At 38.0% G+C, this 22,596-nt stretch overlaps 1 protein-coding gene across 5 annotated transcripts in view; it reads right to left on the bottom strand.

Moving 5' to 3' along the window:
• Veph1 (ventricular zone expressed PH domain containing 1) overlaps window positions 1-22,596 on the bottom strand; it is a 274,142-nt gene that overhangs the window by 247,148 nt on the left and 4,398 nt on the right. For all 5 annotated transcript variants that reach the window (XM_004639833.2, XM_023699702.1, XM_023699700.1 and 2 more), the window contains exon 2: window positions 19,919-20,208. In XM_004639833.2, the coding sequence (XP_004639890.1) occupies window positions 19,919-20,056 (138 nt within the window). In that variant the 5' untranslated portion in view covers window positions 20,057-20,208. The remainder of the gene's footprint in view (window positions 1-19,918; window positions 20,209-22,596) is intronic.

The raw sequence follows: 22,596 nt of genomic DNA on the forward strand, positions 1-22,596 counted from the left end.
ATTCAAACGCCCTCAGGATTTACCCTGAAACTATGTACAGCACCTTGTAGATCTTTTGTCAATGTCAGCCATCTGGATGAGTCATGGCCATTGCTTGACCATTTGCTCTCTGTGAAAGCCTGAGAGAATTTTTTTCTCTCTAGGTGACTCTTCTTAGGCATACTCTACATCATTGATCACTTTTCTCTGTAGCCCTATAATCTCCTTGATCAGAAAATTTGGGACACCACTAAGTTACAGGATGTCACAGCAGAGGTTCTCTTATATCCTACATCCTCACTGACCTTGCAGGGCTAGGGCCAAAATATTGGCTATCCTTGTAGCCTCTCTATTTCTCTAATTTTTAGTCTGCAAACTTTAGTTGTTAAACATCCAGAAGAGAAAATTAATGATATTATTACTCTGTAACAGAGGCAGTTGAGCTTAACATCACTATCTGTGTGAATATCAAACACCTTAGACATAACATGGAACTATTTTCCACCAACCATAGATATTCTAAAATTTAAATCCATATAGAATGTGGGGGAAAACAATTACATATTTTTACATGGAAATTTAGAAATCAGGGCCTGGGGAGATAGCTCAGTAGAATAAGTGCTTGCCTGGCAAGCACAAGGTCCTGAGTTCAATTTCCAGTACTGAAAAAAGAAAAATAAAATTAGAAATCAAACCATATACAACATTGTAGCAGGACAATTCTGTGACATTTTTTTCTTGTCTCTTGTTTTCTTTTAATATCCCCTTTTGTTGGCAAACATTTACTTTTAAGAGGGAATAGCAATAATTGATATGACATTAGAAGCAGTACTCATTTAGAAGACCAAAGTGACAGGTATTTCAAGCATAGTTTTAGTATTACACATTGCTATCCTCAGTGTAGTTGCTTAGTTCTTAGATATCAGCATATAGAGTTAGGGTGAGAATGGATTCTGTTCCTAATATTTTATTTAAATTTTCTGTCAATTTTTGGTCTTTATGTCAGTTAAATTTTATTAACTTTATGTTAATTTCATAAGAGGATGTAGAAGATTTATGCTCTGTATAATTTTGTTTTAATAGAAAGTATCACAAGGGCCAGCCAAATAGCTCAGTGGATTAAAGTGCCTTCAAGCAGGCTCAGGGGCTGGGTTTGATCCTGGGGCCTGTTGTATGGGCCCTGCCCCTGGGGCACACTGAGGCAGCAATTGAGACTGGGCGTGGTTGCAGGTGTCTGTAATCCCAGCTCTTGGGAGGCTGTAAACAGGTGGATCACTACAAGTCTGATCTAGTAGTGAGACCCTAAACACACTGTAGACCCTTCCCTAAAATACAAAAAAAGAGGTTATCATGTGATGTATAAAATAATTAAATGGTATTATTTGATTAGTCATTTGATTTCAAATTCTTCTATTATAATCAATAATTTAAGCATAATGGAGCTGCATGTAGACTCAACAGACCTGCATTTGAAAACAGAGGGTCCTGTCAGCAAATAAGTGGGCAAATTGCCTTTAATAATATTGAGCAGGAAAAAAAATGTTTTGACTCAGCATTAATTTTCTCTTAAGGTATCCTTTCTTGTGCTTTAGGTAGTAATTTGGTATGGCATAAAAATAATAGCTTTTAAATTAGGTCTGCATATGTGATATCATTTTACTTTAAACTTACTCAGTTTCTAAAAAAATTATTCAGTTTCATTTGATTATCAAAGGAAACTTTGTATATAAGTTTATTATACAAAGTTAGTAGTTTCAAATGTAGCTAAGGTGGACTATCTTAGATACTAAATATGCACATAGGCCAAATCCTCCATCCAGATATAACAACGGCACTTGATTCCGCATCTGCAGAAACTCCTTGGTCAAAAGGCATGGCCTCATTCAGTGCTTTGTTTTTCCTTTGGGACATGACTAGTCCATGTGGGGCAGGGAGGCCTGTTCACTCGGCTTAGATGGACTCTGGAGGATCATCCCACCTCCAGAGCATCCTGTGAGCCTGAGCCAGGCTTTTTTCACAACTACACTTCAGGTCAACTTCTCCCTCTGCCCAGTTCTTCTCCATCCACTCCTACAGGTATAGTTTCTAAGAGGTGTCCTGCACAGTAACTACCACTGCGGATGGATTTTCTAGGAGTCCAATTACAACAGAGTTTATATTGATAACACTGAGGAACATAGTAAACCATTTACAGATAATAGCTTGACAATAAATGGCAGAGATTTTCATTTAGATGAGACAGGCCTCAATGAAAGCTAAAGATGAAACTCAGTGAAAATACGTAACATCCTTATGAATCTCGGGTCATAAACACCAAGACTACCATGCTTAAGGAAGCACTGAACTATTAGAGAATTTTAAAATAAGCTCTGGATATGAGATCAGTGCATGAGGGATAGTGCCTATAAGGTTGTTAAAGATAACGAATGTTTTACGACTTCTTATTAGAAAAGTTGAGTAGCTGTCAGTAAGGATCAATTATTTCACACAGGTCCTAGAATTGCAGATAATACACATAGTATTAGGCTTAGGTCCATCATTTATAAACTTTGATATTACTGTGAACCTCTTGAAGCCAAGAGTTTCTTATTTACTAAAAAAGTAAAGATGTTTTTTACCTTGACAATTCGTATGTATCTAAATCCTATATATAAAATAAAGAATATTTTCCCCCAAACAGCTTCTTCTAAAACCAGGAAAACAGCATAGGCAGCTAACTTTCTTCCTTCAACAAATATTCAAAAAGACAAAAATTTTTAACTGGTTTCACTGATATAATTGAACCATATAAAAATTTTGGTGGATGGTCAGCTTTGCAACTAGGAGTTTTCTGATTCACATTACAAGAGATAAGAACGCATATGTTTATGTTTGAGCTCAGCACAGCACAGGGTCAGGACCTGTGTGTATTAAAATGAGCAACTTTTAAGGACCAGCTCTATCTAATGTCAAACCCATCTTGCTGGGTTAGATAACCATTCTCATAATGACCCAGTCACTGTCAACTGTAAAATAATTTATCCTGACTGGTAGGACGTCACACTGAGGAAGTAGGATAGCAAAAAAGGCACGAATGGTGCTGCTCCTGGCCTGATTTCCAGGATGGCTCACTCTCACCCAACCAGACACACCTTCACATTCGCTTCCACCAATGCCTCAGGTCAATCTTCACCACGCTGGAAACAGTCTCCAGAGAATGGCCCACTGACAGAAGGAACCTGGAAGATCTGAAATAAAGTGCTTAGCAGTGGAAAGACTGGATTTGACTAGGAGGGCAAGTTTGGAAGGGAGAATGCTGTATCTTCAGGTAAAGGATGTCATTATTTCTCCCTCGATTCCTTTAGAGACAGCACTGCAAAGCGTTCACAGACATGGATCAGGTCAGGCTACCTGCGTGAATGCTAGGTTCTATTCTTATCAACTCTGCGTCTTGGGCTATTGCTGTTTCCCTGTGCCTCAGTTTCTTAATCCTTAAAACTGGAATATTACTGATAGTCATCTCCTAGGATTATTATGCGGACTACATGAATTACTATATGGAGAAGACCTATAACAGTGTTTGACATATTGTAATATGTTCACTATTATTTTTAGTATTTAGTTTAAGAGGACTAGAACCATAAATGCTAGTTTTAGTTTTATAACATAGTGAGTTACAATATTTCCTGGTGTGGTTGGTATTTGTTCGACAACCACTTAATAACATACATGCAAAGACTACATAGTTGCTTTGCTGGAATAGTCTCCTTCTATACTGACATCCATTCTAATACTCATTTGTGTTTCCATCACTCTACCTGTAAAAGCACATGGACCTATATAATTTCATCATTATTTCATCACTCCAAGAGGTTTCAAGGCCAAGACAGTAAGGCTAGCACAACAGCAAATGGTTCCGTAGCTGCCATTATCACCAAGTTTCCTGGCAGAACAAATTATAAAATGATTTTAAGAGTAACAAACTAATTCAAACCATTTAGTATTCACACAAGTAAAATTCTATTTGAACTGAATTTTTTAAATTTACAAAACAGCCAGGGAAACACACATCTGAGTCTGTGTCAACTGATTAAACATAGAGTGCATTAGATTTTCAAAACTCACTAACCCTAAATTATGAAATTAAATGCTCAAAAATCACTTACTATATAAAGAAAATTTTCCTTATGAAAAATACCAAGCTATTTCTATAAGAATCCTAAACATATTTAGAGAGACAAAACCTTAGAAATGAAAAATTCAAAAGATGGATGAAACAATAGATAAAAGACGCAATGGATCGGAAGGGAAATGTTTCACATAGATGGAAAATGCAAATAATCAAGAAACATGGAGGAAAAAATGAGGATAGAATATGAGGTCAATTAGATAGAACAGACTAAATAAGTATCTCTTTGTTTTGCAGAAGTGAGCTCATGCACAGGATTTCCAAAAAGAGATAACAGATGGGCAAGACAATTTTAGAGATACTGTTTAAGAACTTGCCAAAAGTGATGACACAACGCTTTAAACTCACAAAACACCATGAAGGTTAAATAAGATTACACAAATAAAATCACACCTAGACACGTAACAGTGATACTACAGAACACCAAAGACAGAGGGAATATTAAAATGGAGAGAAAAAGTACATAAGATATAAAAGAATAACAAAAACTGATAGCAGATTTTATAAGCAAGGATCAAAGTTACTGAGAAGTAAATAGACTGACAATTTAGAAATCTATATCCAAGTAATTATTCAAAAGTAAGGGTAAAAATAAGGACTTTGTCAGAAAAAAAGAAAAAAAAAACATAGGAAGAGTTTATCACTAGGAGAACTTCACTGAAAGAATTTTAAGAATGTATACTTTAGGGCCACGGGGATAGCTCAGGGGTCTAAGCGCCTGCCTGCTTAGGCAAGCACAAGGACTCGGGTTTGATCCAATCCCCAGTACCACATGCCATGCCAGCCCTGCCCTGGGCACACAGAGCAGGTCACTGAGACTGGGTGTAGTGGTGCACGCCTATAATTCCAGCACTGGGGAGGCTGAAACAGGAGGATCACTACAAGTACAAGCTGAGCTGTGTAATGAGACCCGGTAACAAATAAACTTTAAAAAAAGTATACTTCCGAGAGTAAGAACTAGATTTAGAAAAAACAAGGAAGAAACCATTTTTTAAAAATATAATAAAGCACTTTAAGCAAGCATTGTGTATATTTTTTAATCAATACTTTGAAAGAACAGTTTCAAAGGTGTTCAACAAGGGAAATAAAAGTGTTGTTTAATAATAATACGTAAGACAGACATTGAAGTGTTCCAAGATCCTTGTGCTAAATAGAAGAGCTATTAAATACCTTAAGACTTAATACTGCAATTAATCAATAACATATATTCAAAAGCAAACAGTTACTGAGTTGAGGAGAAGAACAGGAAAGGGAGTGAGGGAAAAAGACTTCTCTATGTATGTGAGCAGGATGGTTTGCACAACTGTACTGTGCATTTCTGCTGGTCTATGGAAAGGAGCAGTTAATGCTTTAATTTGTTTTGTCTTCATTTTTCAGTTATTCCTTCTTTCTGTCTTCTTATATTTTTCTTCAAATTTTACATGCATATATCTGGTAATATGAATAACGGCTTAGTAGAGAACACTATGCCTTACAACAAATACTGTGAGATTTGTATTACTTTGTTAAGTGAAATTCTATATCACTTGTAACTTTTTGTTTTAATTCTAATTTGTACTCTTTAAAAAATAAAAAACAATAGCATAAAGATCACAATGATAAAATCTACCATTATTTCACATAGCATACAAAAAAGACTGCTGGTGAAATTGTGAATGGTACAATCCTTAAAGACATAATACTGGATTCTTAGTTCTTTGAAATTTCTTTCATTGTCATCAGAGGAATTGTTCATTTCTCCTATTCTTAGTTGCATGCTTATTACAGCGTAACAGGTGATCTTTTACCAAATACTTACGTAGCAAAAAGCATACTTTCTTATGTTATATAATGCAGTTGGTTATCACTTGTGGTGGATTGGCAGCTGGTGGTCGACTTGCTACACCCAGTTGAACTGAACCAGCAGTGGTGCTGCATGTGGGAGGCTCACCTGAGGATTGCTGCCAGCAGCTTAAGAGGCAGAAACAGAGAGGAAGAGGGGAAACTGTTAGGGAAGCTGTTGGGGAGCTGTTGGAAGCTGCTGGTTCTCTTGGGCTGTTCCACTGTGTGACTTCTCATGATGGCTTTCCTGGTGAACTTGGTTGTTCTCATTGGAGGAGGAGCACAGGCCTCATTTTTGTTGAGGATGGCTCTGGTTCATTTTGGGGACCTCTGGTCCTCACCTTGAGCATCTCTTCCTGGCTCTGGAGGGAAATGTGGTACACTTCTTAGTCTCCTGAAGAAGCTCATTGTATTGCTTTCCTGATAGGAACCCAGTTCTATTCCTCAGAGGAGCTTGGGACCTCATTGTCACTGAAGATGGCTGTGGTACCTTTGTGGGAAGCTCTGGTTCTTACTTTGAGTGTGGCTTCCTGGCTCCAGTGCACATCACTCAGCCTGCTAGCACAGTTCCTTCATCCTGCTAGCACAGGCTTTCTAGCTTCCACCACAAACCTTTGGGCCTTCTCCACACAGATCCATAAAATAGCCCTGCATAAGACATTGTCACAAACTCTAGATCTTCCGTTGGACTCATGCAGGACATTGTTGTAGGACCAGGCCCTCAGCTGGATTCTTTGGTCTTTAGTGTGTGAACAGATTTCCTACATTCTTTGTATATGTTTCTTTGTGTGATTCATTATAAAATAATCTTATAAAATGTGTCCTGTATTGTATTATTCACCTTGCAAAACCCTGAACTATGATATCACTCTTCAGAAAAATACAGATATATTGGGTTTTCCCAAAGATCAATAGTTGCTTCACTAATATAAAATTTATACCTTGATATTACGTTCCCATGCCTTTCTGCATACGTGATAAGTTTTTATTTCAGTATCATATTATAATCTAGTGGCTTTTGCAAACATTTCAAATGGGCATTTAACTCAACACTGGTAGGAACAACAGTGTATCTAATTCAGCTGGAATGTTAGCAGCATCAAAAGCTACGACAAGTTCATGCACATGAAGGCAACGGCAACTACATTATGTAAAGTGTCTGACCAACAGCAACTGGAAGGTTGCCATCCATTATTAAGCATGTACTTATTTTAGACACATTAAAATGTGAATAACGTCTGTCATAGAACTGATAAAGTACTGTGACCTATGATTACTAAAATGTTAAAGGCAACTACTAAAAGAATGAAAATAGGGCTGGAAGGTTCTCTCAGTGGTAGAGCACTTGCCCAGCAGTCATGAAGGCTCCAGTTCAATATTAAGTAACACACACACACACACACACACGCGCTCACACTTACACACACACAAAATAGAAATAGATGGTGTAAGTCACAAAACACTACTCTCAATAGATATAGAAAAAATGATAAAAAACAATTAAACATTAAGAAATGAAGAGGAATGTAGAAAGCAATCAAGAAATATAACACAACAGGCTAGGGAGATGGCTCAGTGGAATAAGCACTTGCCTGGCAAGGGCCTGAGTTCAATCGCTGGCTTTGAAAAAAATATATATTACAAAATTAAATACGTAAATACATCCACATATATTACCTAACACAATAAAAAATTTGACTAATTTACCAACTAAAAGCAGTACTGTTTCTATTTAGATTATTTAAAAAATCTATCGAGATATGTATAAAAATTATACTTCAGTAATGACACAGAAAGGTAAAATCAAAAGAAAGAGAAAATAAGTAACTACTATTCCAACGAAAACAGGTGAAACTTACCAGGAATAAAAATGCTCAATATATAAGAACACAAAGAAAAATTCTCTAAGGAATGGGTCTAGGGATGTGGCCCAGTGGTGGAGCTCTTGCCTTGTATGGACAAGGTCATGAGTTTGATTCCGAGCACCACACACACACACACACACAAAATTAATTTCTCTAAGGAAGAAATAACAATTCTAAACATGTAAGTACATGATTAAAGGTCTTCAAATTTGAAAAACATATGAGAAATTTAAAAATCCAAAATTATAATGGAAAATTACTTAAATATCCCTCAGTAACTGATAATCTATCTAAACAAACAAATTTGTTGAGAATATAGAAAATTTGAATAAGATTATTAACAGGAGTGCTTTTCTCATAATATTTAATATTTGATAAACAATAACTAGAGAGTACACATCCTTCTCAGGCACATATGAACATTTCAAGGTCAGAATAGTATAGCTAACACAGCTTCTGAAGTCAGACTCTTTGGGCTTGATTCCAGGCTCTACTACCTACTAGCTGTATGATCATTCATCTCTCTGTGTTTCAGTTTCCTCATTTAAAAATACAGATAATATTACTGTAATATCTCAAAAGCTTATTGAAAAGACCAAATGTATTAATTTGTGAACAGCTCTGGACATGGCTTCTGGCACATGCATGTGATATGAACACTAGCTGCTCCCGTTTACACAGATTAGCCATATGCTGTGTTCAGAGCAAGTCTCAAACATTTCTGAGCAACGGGTGCTGCAGTCCAAATTCTCTAAAGCCCTGCAATGAAGTTTTAAATTAACAAAGAGATTATAAAAATTTGGGGGAAAATTGCAAATACATTTCTTTCTAAGTCATTGTAGAATTAGGGGAAATCACAATGAAAACAAGAAAATATTTAGGATTCGTAATGGAAATATATATATATAATATATATATATAATATATATATATAATATATATATATATATTATATATGTATATGAACTTGTAGGATGAAGTTAATGTTAATAATAAGTTTATGGTCTTAAATTTAAAGTAGGACATCAGAAAGTTGAAAATCGATAACCTAGTCATACAATAAGAAGATTAAAGGGGATAGTGGAATAAAACTAAAGAAAACACAAGAAAAGTAGTAAAGAATTCCAAAGAAGTTAACGAAATAAAGTAAAGATTCTGTATAGATGGGCAATAAGCCAGATTTTTAAAAAGAGAACACAAAGCTCTGAAAATATTGACAAAAAAAGCATTAATGGAAAAGCGTATTTAAATATAGATGCATCAGAAAAAAAATCAGACCAACTTGACCAATTTTATAACAATAGGTTTGCAAACATATACAGTATAAAACTGCCCAGAAAATATATTTTTCCAAAAATGAAAACAAAACTTCCAATTTTCTTCAAAGTAACTGGATCAATAGTTTTAAAAATCTATTAGAAATAATAATATATTTATGCTGCCTAGAGGGTTTTATAGCTTTCTTTAAAATCTGCAATAATTAGATCATCACAATTTTATAAAACTCTTGTCAATAATAGAAAACACTTCTCAACTCATCTTATGAGACTAGTGTGTATAACTCAATCTCAAGGCCAGGCAACGCGAGCGGAAGAAAGGGTAGTGACAGCTCAATCTCATATATAAACATGGCTTCAAAACTCTTAAAAATAGCAAACCAAATTAAAGATGCATTAAAATAAATGACAAAGTTCATTTTATCCCAGAAATGCAATAATGGCTTCATACTTGAAAAGCCTATTACTGCAACTCACCACATTAACAGATTAAAGGGGGAGAATATGATTATCTTGAGTGTATAAAAAACAGTTGATAAAATTAAATAATTTTTAGAAAACAAAGAATAAAACGAACCTCCTTAATTTGATAAAAGGTATTAACCAAAAGCCTGGAGCAAGCATCCTTACATTGAAAAGTCAGAAAACTTCCTTTAAATAAAAATAGGAAAAGGATAACTCTGAAGAGCTTGTCAGAACTTGAGACAAAGAGCTCAAATAACAGGCATAAGGACTGGAAAGAAAGAATATATTTTCCCTTTTTCTTTTCTTCTGTATCTTAGCGAAGGGTCTACAGGGGTTCAGGGTCTCACTACTACATTGGACTCATAGTGATTCTCTTGTTTACAGCTTCCCAAGTGCTGGGATTACAGGTGTGCACCACTATGCCAGTCTCAATCATTGTCTCAGGGCACCCTGGGGGTGGGGCCAGCAAGGCAGGCCTGGGGATCAAACCTCCAGCCCCTGCAACTGCTTGCAGGTGGTTTAATCTGCTGAGGTATTTGGCCCGCCCAAAATTTTCAAGATGATGATTTACAAAATTCTAATGAATGTGCTCCTCCTGTTTAAAAATATTTTCTCTTGATTATCTTCTCTTTCTATTTGTCTTGGTTATTTTTCTCCCATTGTTGAGACAAAATACCCGAAACCCAAAATTAAAGGAGGAAAGATTCACTTAGCTCACAGTTTGTGTATTTTATTTTATTATTATTTTTTAGGGGGCAGAACCAGGGATTAAACTCAGGCCCTTGTGCTTGCCAGGGAAGCACTTATTCCACTGAGCTATCTCCCGGCCCCTTAGCTCACAGTTTGTAGGAGATTCAGCATGTAATAAGCTGACTCTAAGGCAAGGTGGCATGGCAGAGGGACAATCATTCATGGTGCAGAAGACAGCAAAAGCAGCAAACACAAAAGCAACAAGACTGTCCCATCCTTTATATTGTATGCAGGTTACCTGCCCTAGGGCAGGTGTAGCACTCACACCCTTAGTCCCAGCACTGGACCATGAATCAATCACAAACTTTCCATTCAGTCACCTCTAAAAAGCTCTCCTCTTCCCCCCATGACTGCATGAAGCTTTGGGGGGACATCCAGACACAAACCACAGCAATTTTCCTTGTAAAAGTCAACCTGTGTTTTGGCTTTTTATGGGAAATGCTCAAGACGTCACTGCTTATTTATTCTATTCTTTTCCTGCCATTGTCTGTCCAACCTGGCTTTCACTGTGACACACCCAGTGAACCACTCTTGGCCAGCTTGATGATCTTCACGTACCTGAATCTAATGGTCACTTTTCAGCCCTCATCTTACTTGGGTGAGATGGCACCTACCTTTACTTACATATGAAACAGTCTTCTCACGTGATTTTTCAGACACCATATGTTTTTTTGACTTTCTTCTTTCACTGGAACTTTCTTTTCAACTTACTTTACTTGTCCTTTTTCATCTCCTTGGCTTCCAAGGATTGAGGTTAGTCTTTTGACTTCCTTATTTTTAGCCTATAGATTCTCCTTTCATGATCTTGAAGTCAAGGGTTATTAGTTCTGTTATGGTTTGTGTTTACATGTGCCCCCAAAGACTCATGTTGTCACTGGAGGGGCGGGCTTCCAGAGTTTATGATTAATTCATTATCCTATTTTAGGATTGTGGGTGTGAGTGCTACACCCTCCCTGGGGCAGATAGCCTGAATGCAATATGAAGGAGAGAGAGAGAGGCTTGCCTCTGCCTCTACCTCTGCCACTGCTCCTCCCTTTTACTCTTTGCTGTTTTCCACCATCATAAACTGTTGTCCTCTGCTATGTGCTGCTCTGCCTTGGAGCCAGCTGAGTATGGACTGAAACCTCTGCAAACTGTGAGCTAAATAAACCTTTCCTTCCTTAATTTTGGGTGTCAGGTATTTTGTCCTAGCAATGAGAGAAAAGTAACTGAGACAAGTTTCAAAGTTATCATTTCCAGCCCAGACTTCTAAACTCTAGTCACATACCCAACTAACCACATGACATCACCACTCAGGAATCTGATAGCTCAGATTTATACAGGTCGAAAGCAGAATTCATAATTTCTTGCCACACTATCTGTCCTTACCACCCTCTCTAAATCCGTTTCTTCTTCGGTTTGCATCTTAGTTATCAAACTAGGAATTCAGGCCAAAAATCTTCAAGTTCTCCTCCCCTTCTTTCCTCTCTTCTCTTCTTCCCCTCCCTTCTTCCCTTCTCTTCCTCCCCTCCCCTCCCTTCCTCCCTTCCTCCGCTCCTTTTCCTCTCCTCCTCCTCCTCCTCCCTCCCCTCCCCTTCCCATCAAGGCAATCATGTCCTGGAAGGACACACCTTATCTCTGGCTCTTTCCTCACTGTCTTCCTGTCTGCTCCTATGGCTGCCATGAAGCGTGTGGCTTCCCTCCATCTCACACTTGTGTCATGTTTCTCCCTTGGAGCCAGCCAATTACAGACTGAAAACTGAAATTATGAGCCAAAAATAAACCTTTTTCTTTTAAATTGTTCTCTTTTCTTGGGTGTTTTGTCACAGCAATGCCTAGCTGTCTTGCACAATGATTGTCCACCTTTATCCACCAAGAATATGTTCCAAGATACCCAGTAGATGCCAAGTACAGCAGATAGGACTGAACTTTATATACAGTTTTTTTCCTATACACATGTACTTGTGATTTAATTCCTAAATTATGTGTAAGAGGTTGGTAATTATATATGTATATTTTGAGACAGTCTCACTATGTAGTCTGGGCTGGTCTTGATCTCACTATAGAGTCCAGGCTAGCTCAAACTCACAGTGATCCTCCTGCCTTAGCCTCCCTAGTGCTGGGATTATAGGACTATGCCACCGTATCCAATCAGATTGGTAATATTAAATAATAATAAAATGAAATATTTATAACAATATATAATTAAAGTTATAGAAGTATAGTGTCACTTTCTCTAAAAATATATTACATTAAATCTTAGCAACTTGAGCATATGATTTTTTCTTATTAAATTGAGAATTTCCATTTTTTCACATAAAGGAAGTAAATTGCCAGCATTATTTTGAAGCTTATTTTGACACTATTTTTGGCACCCTTATTTAGTAAAATAAAGCTTGCTGCCACACAGGCATTGCGACAAGGAGACAGTATATTGAATAATCAAATATAACTCCCAGGTGGGTAGCACAGACAGTGTGATCACTCTGGGTGAGTGCAGGGGGGGACAAAATAAATCTCATCTATTGAGATTTCATCACACAAAACAAATTAAATTGCCAGGACAAAGGCAATTTAAAATTTATGAATTGTTTATTTCTGGAATTTTTTTCTTAATATTCTTAGGCCATGTTTGACCACAAGTAAATGGAACCTCCAAAAATAAAACCACAGAAAAGGGGGCTATTGTGTGTCTTCCCATCACCAGGCCCTCATGATGGCCAGGCGCTTCTTATCTGGGCTATTGATAATTTCCAGTTTTCTTTGGTTCCACTCTTAATTCCTAAGGATTATTCCCAAAATAAGAAAAGGAAAGCCACTTACGCCACTTCTACACACGGCTCCCTAGTACCTGCCCAGGGCGCTGCACAACCCAGCATGTACTTCTTTTCTGACCTCATCACCTGTGACTTTCCTCCTTTGCTCCCCCTTGAGAGCCTTACTGGCATATTACTGTTCCTAAAACTCAAATCTACAACCTCATGACTTTGTACCAGGTGGTCCTCTTGCTGGAAATGAATTTTCCAGATACCCATAACTATTATTTCTCCAACTCTTTTAAGGTTTAAATGGAAGTATCTTAGGACTACCTTGTCTTCCTATTTGAAGTTTTCAAAGCTTAACACCCCTTTTTTATTCTTGCCTTATTTTTAATGTAGCATTTAAGTATCATTTTGTAATATGTTCTATATTTTTCCTTATCAATTTTATTTTCTGCCTAACCAATTTATATGAGTGACGCCAAAGTTTTGTTTGGTCTATATTGCTAATATCTATATCCCAGCATCCTCAGTGTCCTAAAAATATTGCTGAAAAATGCAAAATGAGTATGGATAAGTTGTTAGGAAACTTAAGTAAGATTTCTGGATATTAAATCACTAAAAAGGAATTCATGTTATAATCACCTGAGAAAGGTTGGAAAACACAACATTTAAAAAGAATATCATTTATATTCTCATCTTTAAACAAAGATTTAAAAAGTGATGTAGAAGATTCTTAAAATTATTATTATTATTATCATTATTATTTTGAGAAAGGGTCTTATGATACAGTTCAGGGTGGCCTCAAACTCACACTTCAGCTTCCTAATTGCTGGGGTTAGGGGTCTGCACCTTAAGACCAAGTGCAAGATTCTTAAAATTATTAAGAAAACAAAGCATGAAACATCACTAAAAGATATTTATGAAGATCTAAATAAATGACTATAAATACAATGTCTAAAGATAAGAAGATAGTACTGTTATGTTATCTTTTTAAATATATATACTTATAAATATATCTACACATATATATATATATATATATCTCCAATCAATATATTTTTATAAAAATTGAGTTTAACATAAAATTATGAAAGAATAAAAACAAACTGATTTTTTGTCTTAAAAAAGAAAACTTTTTTTTTTTGGCAGAACTAGGGGTTGAACTCAGACCCTTGTGCTTGCCAGGCGAGCACTTATTCTATTGAGCTATCTCCTCGGCCCCAAGAAAGCAATTTTTAAGAAGTTTTTGGATACTTGCCCTATCTAATATGAATGTGTTACAAAGTAAGAGATAAGCTACTTATTGGAATAAGGTATATAACTTGTCTAGGAAGCAAAGGAATGCTACCAGAATAGGTAAGGCACTCCAGATTAGTAAGAAAAGGTTTACAAACTGCAATGGAAAAAGAAAAACAAAAGTAAGGATGCGCATCACTGAAGAGGAAATTTAAATGGCAAATACCAACAAATATAGAAAACAGGGGCCTGCAAGATAACTCAGCAGACTAAAGTGCCTGCTTAGGCAAGCTTAGGCAAGTGCAGGGACCCTGGTTCAATCCCCAGCACCACATGCCTCGCCAGCCCTACCCCCAGGGCAGGTTGAGCTGGTCACAGAGTCTAGGTGTAGTGGCCTATGCTTGTAATTACAGTGCTGGGGAGGCTAAAAACAGGAGGATCACTATGAGTCTGAGCTGCGTATTGAGACCCTGTAACAACCAAATACATTAAAAGAGTGAAAAAATGAAAAAATACAGAAAACAATGGTCAACCTCACTAATAACATGAGAACAAAATTTAAATAACAATGTAATACTGTTTCCATTAAATTGAAAAAAGTTTCAAAATCTGATAAAAGCAAGCATTACAATTCTTATATACTGTTATTGAGAGCTTAAATTAGTATACACATTAGAAAGTAATTTGGTATGTATCATAAAATTGGAAGTATACAGAATTATAACATCAGTAAAACCATTTGGTTTGTTTTTTGCTATATATCTTAGAAATGTGTTTACCAAAATCCCAATCACAACATTTACTGTAGCACTATATAAAAATAAATGTTTATCAAAATAATGGATAAATTGTATATATTCATACAGTGCAATACACTGCCCATTACATTAATGAAACTCCACGTACCAAAATAAACAAATCTCAGAAACTAGTATGGAGCTTTAGGACATTACTTATATAAAGTTTAAAAAAATGCTGTTCAATGCTATTAATACTTTTAGAACTATGAATGTGTAGTAAAGAAAACCAGTATGACTTTCAGCACAATGAAGATATTGACTAACCTGGGAAACTTAAGGGGGGGGACAGAGAGAGAGAGAGACAGAGAGACAGAGAGACAGAGAGAGACAGAGAGAGAGAGAGAGAGACAGAGAGAGAGACAGGGAGGGAGGAGGGAAGGAGGGACAGACAGAGAGACAGAGAGATTGGCAGGGAATTTCAATCCTGCCTTTCTCTTCTCTCACTGCTGGGACAAATGGACACCCAAAATGAAGGAAGGAAAGATTTATTCAGCTCACAGTCAATGCGGGTCTCAGTCCATACTCGGCTGGCTCAAGGCAGAGCAGTACATGACAGAGAGCAATCGTTCATGGCAGCAGCAAAGAGCAGAAAGGAAGAGCAAATGGGAGTGGTGGCAACAAATGGCTACAGAGAGCAAGTCTCCCTTATGTTGCATTTTGGCTGTCTGCCCCAGGTTGGGTGTAGCATTTATACCCATAATCCCAGCAACACTCACACTCATAATCCCAGCATTGAATCAGGAATTAATCACAAACTCTAGAAGTCTGCCTCATAACTGCATGAGGCTTAGGAGGGACAAACACACACAAACCATAACAATGGCTAACTTCTTAAATGGGATGTTTCTGTTTGCTTAATATGTTTCATTGTTTAAAACAAATAAAGAGAACTGGAAAGTGGGTGGGTTGACTGACCATGTGGTGAGCGAATATTCATGGGAAAGTGAAGGAAGCATGAGTGGATGAGAAGCCTCATTTGAAGTGGTCTGTGAGGAAAGCCAAGTCAGCAAAGAAAATAATTACTAGTAAAGGTAGTCCAGAAAGGAAAAAGAAAAAATACTATGGAAATTAGAAAGAATTTAAGTAAGGTGTCATATTTTCAAAGCAAAGCACAAGGGTAAAGTATTTTACAGTAGTGTTTTGGGGTAACTGATGGTAAAATAGAACATTAACTGGGGAGTGGAATCTAGTAAGGTCCAATAAGCTTGGAAGTAACCTTGGGGAAGGGTTAAGAGGCTTGCTTACTAGACTCTCAGATACAAAGCTTAGAGTGATTACATAAGACATTGGACAAAATTACGATATTTAAGGGGCATCAATATACTGCAATGAGGTCTGAGACATGAATATATTAATAGTGTTTTAAAATATGACATAGACTACTTTAAAAAATTTCAATTTATATAATTACAAGGTTTGCCTCAACCTGAATATCTATCTTAATACATCACAAGATAAATGCGGACAATGTGTGATGTTACTATCATAAAGGAAATTTTAAAAACAAGTATTGTATTTGATTAGTTCACCAATTATTTCAAGCAGTCAGTTTAAGTACTGAACAATGATAAACAAGAATCATAAATTAAGAAGATTCTGGGGAGGGCGACTAGCACATTCATAATATAGACAGTACTTAGAGCTATAGTGATGCATTCTCTAGGACTTTGGGAACAAATTTGCTTTTTGAGGATTAAACTAATAAACTATTTGTCCTCGTGGGATTAGGCAGCTACAGGCTTACCGGGACACGATCTGTGCTGGGGCGCCTGTACACTTGCATACCTGTATCTGAGGTAGAAAGGATGGAACAGACAGTAATACAGGAAGAAGAATGTCCATAACTAATTATCCTCTCTGTAAAGGCTGAGCAAGTAGACATGGGAAGTACAGCATAAAGTACACAAACTTTCAGACCTATGTAAGTGACACTTCTCATTGAAAATCAATAAATTGGCATTCTAATTTATATATCCAAAGCTTACATTTAGACAGCACGAGTTTTTCAGACCTGACAGGTAAAGGCTATGATGTCAGATGTTATATCTTCTGGACACAGGTCCCTTGTCATTGAAGAACACAAGGAAAACAGTATTTATTTAGAAGGAGAGAATCTAGAGTTGAGATCTTATGAGTATCTTTAAAGATCTAGTTTTTCATGGAAAAACAGAGCTAGACTTTTAACTGTTGGGAACATAGCAAAGAACAATGAGTACAAAGTCCAGGGGGGCTGGTGAGATGGCTCAGTGGTCTAAAGCACCTACTTAGAACAAGCTTAGCAAAGCCCAGGGACTGCGGTTCAATCCCCCAGCCACCACATGCCAGCCAGCCCGCCCCCTGGTGGGCTGAGCTGGCCACACACACACACACACACACACATAAATAAATAAAATTAAAAAAAAAAGAAAGTCCAAACAGCAAGATTTCATCTGGCTAAAAGGAGAAACATACTAACTATTTGAGCTTCCTTCTACCAACAAAGACCTATGTCTTTGTAAAAAAACTTCTTTGATAATAAACAACAGAACAAATTCCTATAGCAAATAATAAAAATTAAAATATAGGAGGTGGCTCACAGACTTGAAAAAAAGGCTAAAATATTTGTATATAGAAAAGGCAAACAGCAAGGCAACTATAGTAGCGGAGAGAAAGAAAACAAAGGACTGCCTCTTTGCCACTACTGTATCATCATGATAAATCACCCTATGTTGGTTTCTTCTCTGGAATTACTGGGAGATACACTCCTATGGACAGGTGGCTCAGGTGTCCCCCTCTCCTGTCTCTTTCCCTTGCCAGGATAGGATAGGGAACTACCAGTGAGTGGATAGGAACTTTTATGATGGCCCCATCAAAGTTTCCTGCAATGGAAAGAAATTATTTTACCAAAGTAAATTTAAGAGAGGGGAAAAATATCAAAACTTCCTATATCTTCATCCTTGCAAATGCAAAACAGGAGGCCCCCATTTGTCAAGAAGGGATTTTTATCCTGGAAGGAAGTTGAAAAAGGCAGTTTAGAAGGCACTTTCTTATTCTTTGTTCTCATTACTGACACATGGGTCATTAGGATTGTCCAGGAGGAAGACCCAGGAAGTACACAATGTAGCTTACAAGAAAGGGAGCAGCGTGGCTTAGTGGGTTAATCAGAAAAGAAAGGCAAGGTACTATTGGTTTTGATTACCTCAAATTTAATACATGTGTATTAGAACTCATCATCTCCTCTGCTCCCTTGATGGTTACAGATAAATGGATGCAGTGAGATGAAATTCAAGTTAGTAAGTGAAGAATGCATGTAGACTTGCTCTCCAGATCCGTGGGGTGGGTAGGATGCTAGGCAGAGGCTTTAAAATTTTGACAATGGTCCTAATAAGGTGGAACTTGTCACCCTTACTAATTCAGCTAGAGGGGATATATAATAGGACCTTAAATTTTGAATTTGATATCTGTGAAACAAAGCAACTGATCAAGGAAACAAAAGAAATCATTGACCACTAGTGACCTCTGGTGGAAACACACTTTAGGGACCTTTGATGCTTTTCCTATTAGGAAAATAAAAACCAGTGGCATAGTCAAGAAACTTTATTTCCAGAGGAATGAAGAAGGCTGCTAGAAACAGCACAGAAATCTTACTCCAAAAGAGGACACATACCCAGAACATTATGTATTTACTTGTGTTGGTCAGGCCATGTTGACTAACATGTTGGAAAAAATGTGGACACGTGACTGGTGTTGAAGGCAGTACCTGAGAAAAAAAGGGCTGTTTGGGCGATGACTTCATGTTGAGTAGGGAACTTTGGCATGTTTGTTGCAGCCATCCAGAGGACATGCTGACAGACTTGAAGACCAGCTGTGCTGGTTGCCAGCACGCTTTTTAAACATCTCTCTATTAAAACATGGATGATAGCTGCTAGATCTGAAATATGTACATGTGTGCCTACTCAGGGTTACACAGCGAGTCCTAACACTTTCTTTTTTTTCCAGTGGGTGTCTGTCTGTGCCAAGGGCTGGCAAAGAGTATGGAATTGTGGGGATGTGACAAGAGGTTTGGTGGCATAGGCCTTTGAAGTAGAACCAATCTCATAAAGGGCTTGAGCACCATCAATGTCAACTTCAAGCCATGCTGAGCATCTACAACCGTTCCCTTTGTGACCTGACTAATCACACCAGGGATTAATAATGTGTGGGTTAGGGGCCGGGGAGATAGCTCAGTAGACTAAGCGCTTGCCTGGCAAGTTCAGGGTCTTGAGTTCAATCTCTAGTACCCCCTAAAAAAATGGGTGGATTGAATTAATTGGGGAATTGTGGGTAGAAGACAGAAAAGAGGAAAGGAAAAAAAATAGAGACAACACACAAGTAAACAAAATCAATATTTCCAACCCCTGGGCACCTGTCACTTCTGGCAGTAGGCGAATGTCGTCCTTGTCTCATATTACCTGCATGGCAGGAGGTATCACCCTGCCATCTTTCATTATTCAGTGTCTCCAGCATGCACCCTGCCTCATTTTCTGGTGCTGCTGCACAACTTGGCAGGTCTGCCTTTTCTTGAATTTTTTATCTCTCCTCTTCATGTCATTTCAAGGATGCAAAAACAGGCCCTAAATAATCCACTTGTGAGAATGTGGAATTCTAGTCCCTGCGTGGACAAAAAGCAGCCTTGCTGCTCCCTAGGATAATGACTTCCCTGCAGGTGTCTCTAAGACACCAATAAACCACAGCACCTCTTCCTCTTGTAAGGGCACCTCTTCTACCCAGGAAATGCACAAACCTTTATCTCTAAAATAGGTCATTTCAGGGATTTAGCGCATAAAAGTTTACTTACTGACGATGAGCTAATTATTTTAATCTGCTCCAAAGCTTCTGTTAGGCTGTCTTCAATTTCAGAGTCATCTAAGGAGAAGAGGTCCCCAGCTCGTGAAAGATCTTTTTGTCCCAAAACCAGTCTGAACAGTTGATGCATGTCGAGGAGTTTGATTAGTTGATTTTCTGTAGACTCAAGGCCATATGTTCAGCTTGTAGAGGTTGGTAAGAGAAAAACTTGCAACAGAAGGTACTTTTCATATTCCATGAAAGGTCATTTTCCTCCAGACTTTGAGGCCTTCTGTGGCACTTCTGTAAGGAAAACAAATGACACAATATAGCCACTGGCAGAATAGCATGAGCTCAGAGTGCGAGGACGCTGGTGCCTGGCAGGGAGAGAGAGAAAGACTTGGAAAGGCACAGGGCAATAGATCCTGCCTTGATAATCTTCAAATGAGCTCTTTCTTTAGTTTAGTTTGAACTTTAAAAAAAAGGAGAACAAAAATCATACTTATTTTTCTCCTGTTTTTTTCTTTTTCCTATGTCCTTTTACATTCCATTCCAAACAAGTAGACAGTCAGTAAACATGCCCAACAAGAGCCAGGTTTTCCCACAAGTAAACACGGAAATCAAACAGAAAGGAAGATTAAAAGAAAACAGTGAGCATCCTTTAGGTGGAAAAGCCTGAGGCCCTTTTTTAGGCTTTGCTGTGGACATCCCTCTCTTGTGGGATTTCCTGGCTGTATTGGCTGTATTACCCTCCACTCAGAAGAAGATGATCTAATAGTTTACCCTATTCCCATGAATTTTCTAATCCAAAAACAATGAAATAAAGGAGTTGGCCTAGAAGTATGGGGTTAGGTAATTGTCTACTAAACATTTGCATGAAGTCCAATTTTGAGTACTGACATAAACGCGATAGCACTGCAGTGTAAGCTAAAACAGGAGTTTTCAGATCAGGCAATACTCCCTATATTTCCATTGTTGAAATAATAAAGTCCTACTGTACTTCACATTCAACCAACAGTCCACAGAGAGTATGCAGTGGCACAAATTAGATATATGATTATTCTCATCAATTCCCTTGTGGAGCTAATAAAATTATAGACCAATTTAAATTAGTACAGACCTTAGTAATCATTTAAAGGAGGCCAGGGAGACTTAATGAATTCCCCAATAATCCATTACAGCTGTGGCAGGGCTTATATCTTGTTTGAAACCTGCAGGCTTTCCCCTAGAATCTACAGTGGCGTAGAATCACTACACACTCACAGATGACTACAAATGCAGCCACATGTTCAGGTTGTCAGAGCTTAGAGGAATGATGCGAACCTTCTAGAACTTTCAGTGATAACGAACAGCCATCTGCAGCATGTATGCCATAGGTTTACTACCACTGGCCTCCTAGAGTGAGTTATTTAATAAAGCAATAAAATGCTTCTGCTAAGTGTAAAAATGGACAGTTCACCTCGAGCCTTTGGATCCTCAGTTTGAAGGCCCTTGTGTCACACGAAAACCAAGAGCAAACATGTGTTATACTTTTCCCTGGTTAACCAGATTTTTGGTCAGCCATCACCCATTAGGAAGACAGGAGACATGACCCCTGCTTTTGCCTCTCATCACCAACAGCCAATGTTTAGTAGGTGTTCACCAGATGCCAGGCACTACTCTGAGCGATTCCCAAGTAGTGAGCCAGCCATAAGGGTAACTTAGCACAATGGAAACCTGATGCTCAGAGAGGAAAGTAACCAGTAACCCAAAGATGCCCATGAATGCCATGAATGTGCAGCACATGCATGACTGAAACCAGCTGGTCTGCTAGACAAAGGCCCCTTGGGGTGTTGTACACTCATACACAGCCATGCATGAAAGCGCTATTGGGGGCTGGGGATATGAGCAGCACAGCACCTGCCTGGCAAGCACAAGGTCCTGAGTTTGATTACTGGTACTGAAGGAAGGTGGGGGGAGAAAGAGGAGAGAAAGAGAGAGAGAGAAAGAGAGAGAGAGAGAGAGAGAGAGAGAGAAACACCATTGAGCTGCCTCTCTTCCCATCAGCCTTGCTTAAGGAACACCCACACACCACACACTGCACTCTGCCACCCTCTTCTGAATAAAGAGCTGCAAGTCACCTCATTTTTCAGCAGCTCTGGTCATGTTTTGCTCAGATATCTGGCTTCTCCTGCTGGTCCTTTTTTGCAACAGCAGAGCTAGTCAAGCCAGATCAAATTCTGCTCATACTTTGAGAAAGCCCTTACATTTCTAAATGACATAGTCCTGTGGCCTACATGCATGTGTATATATGTAAAGACTGCATACACACATGTGTACTCAGGTTAGCAAGCGTGCACATACAAGAAAGGCGTGTGCATGTTTAAAGACTTCCTGTACTTCAAACTCTGTAAGCCACTTTCTTCTTAGTGCTCCCATCAGCCTTGTAGGAAGATAATATTCCACGAAGAGGAAATAGGACCTGGGTGGTTAAATATCATGGCCAAGGATACACAGATACACAAACCAAGACTCACATCCAGGTTTATATTGTACTTTTGGTATCACACACACACACACACACACACACACACACACACACACACACATTAATTCTCTTCCTTATAACGTCTTTCCCTAAATCAAGTGATCTTCATCTGAGGCTCACCCTCTGATTAGTTTTCGTTTGTTTTGTTTTTAGTAGGTATGGGT

Source organism: Octodon degus, unplaced genomic scaffold, assembly GCF_000260255.1.
Source record: "Octodon degus isolate 3935 unplaced genomic scaffold, OctDeg1.0 scaffold00115, whole genome shotgun sequence".
Taxonomy (NCBI): Eukaryota; Metazoa; Chordata; class Mammalia; order Rodentia; family Octodontidae; genus Octodon; species Octodon degus.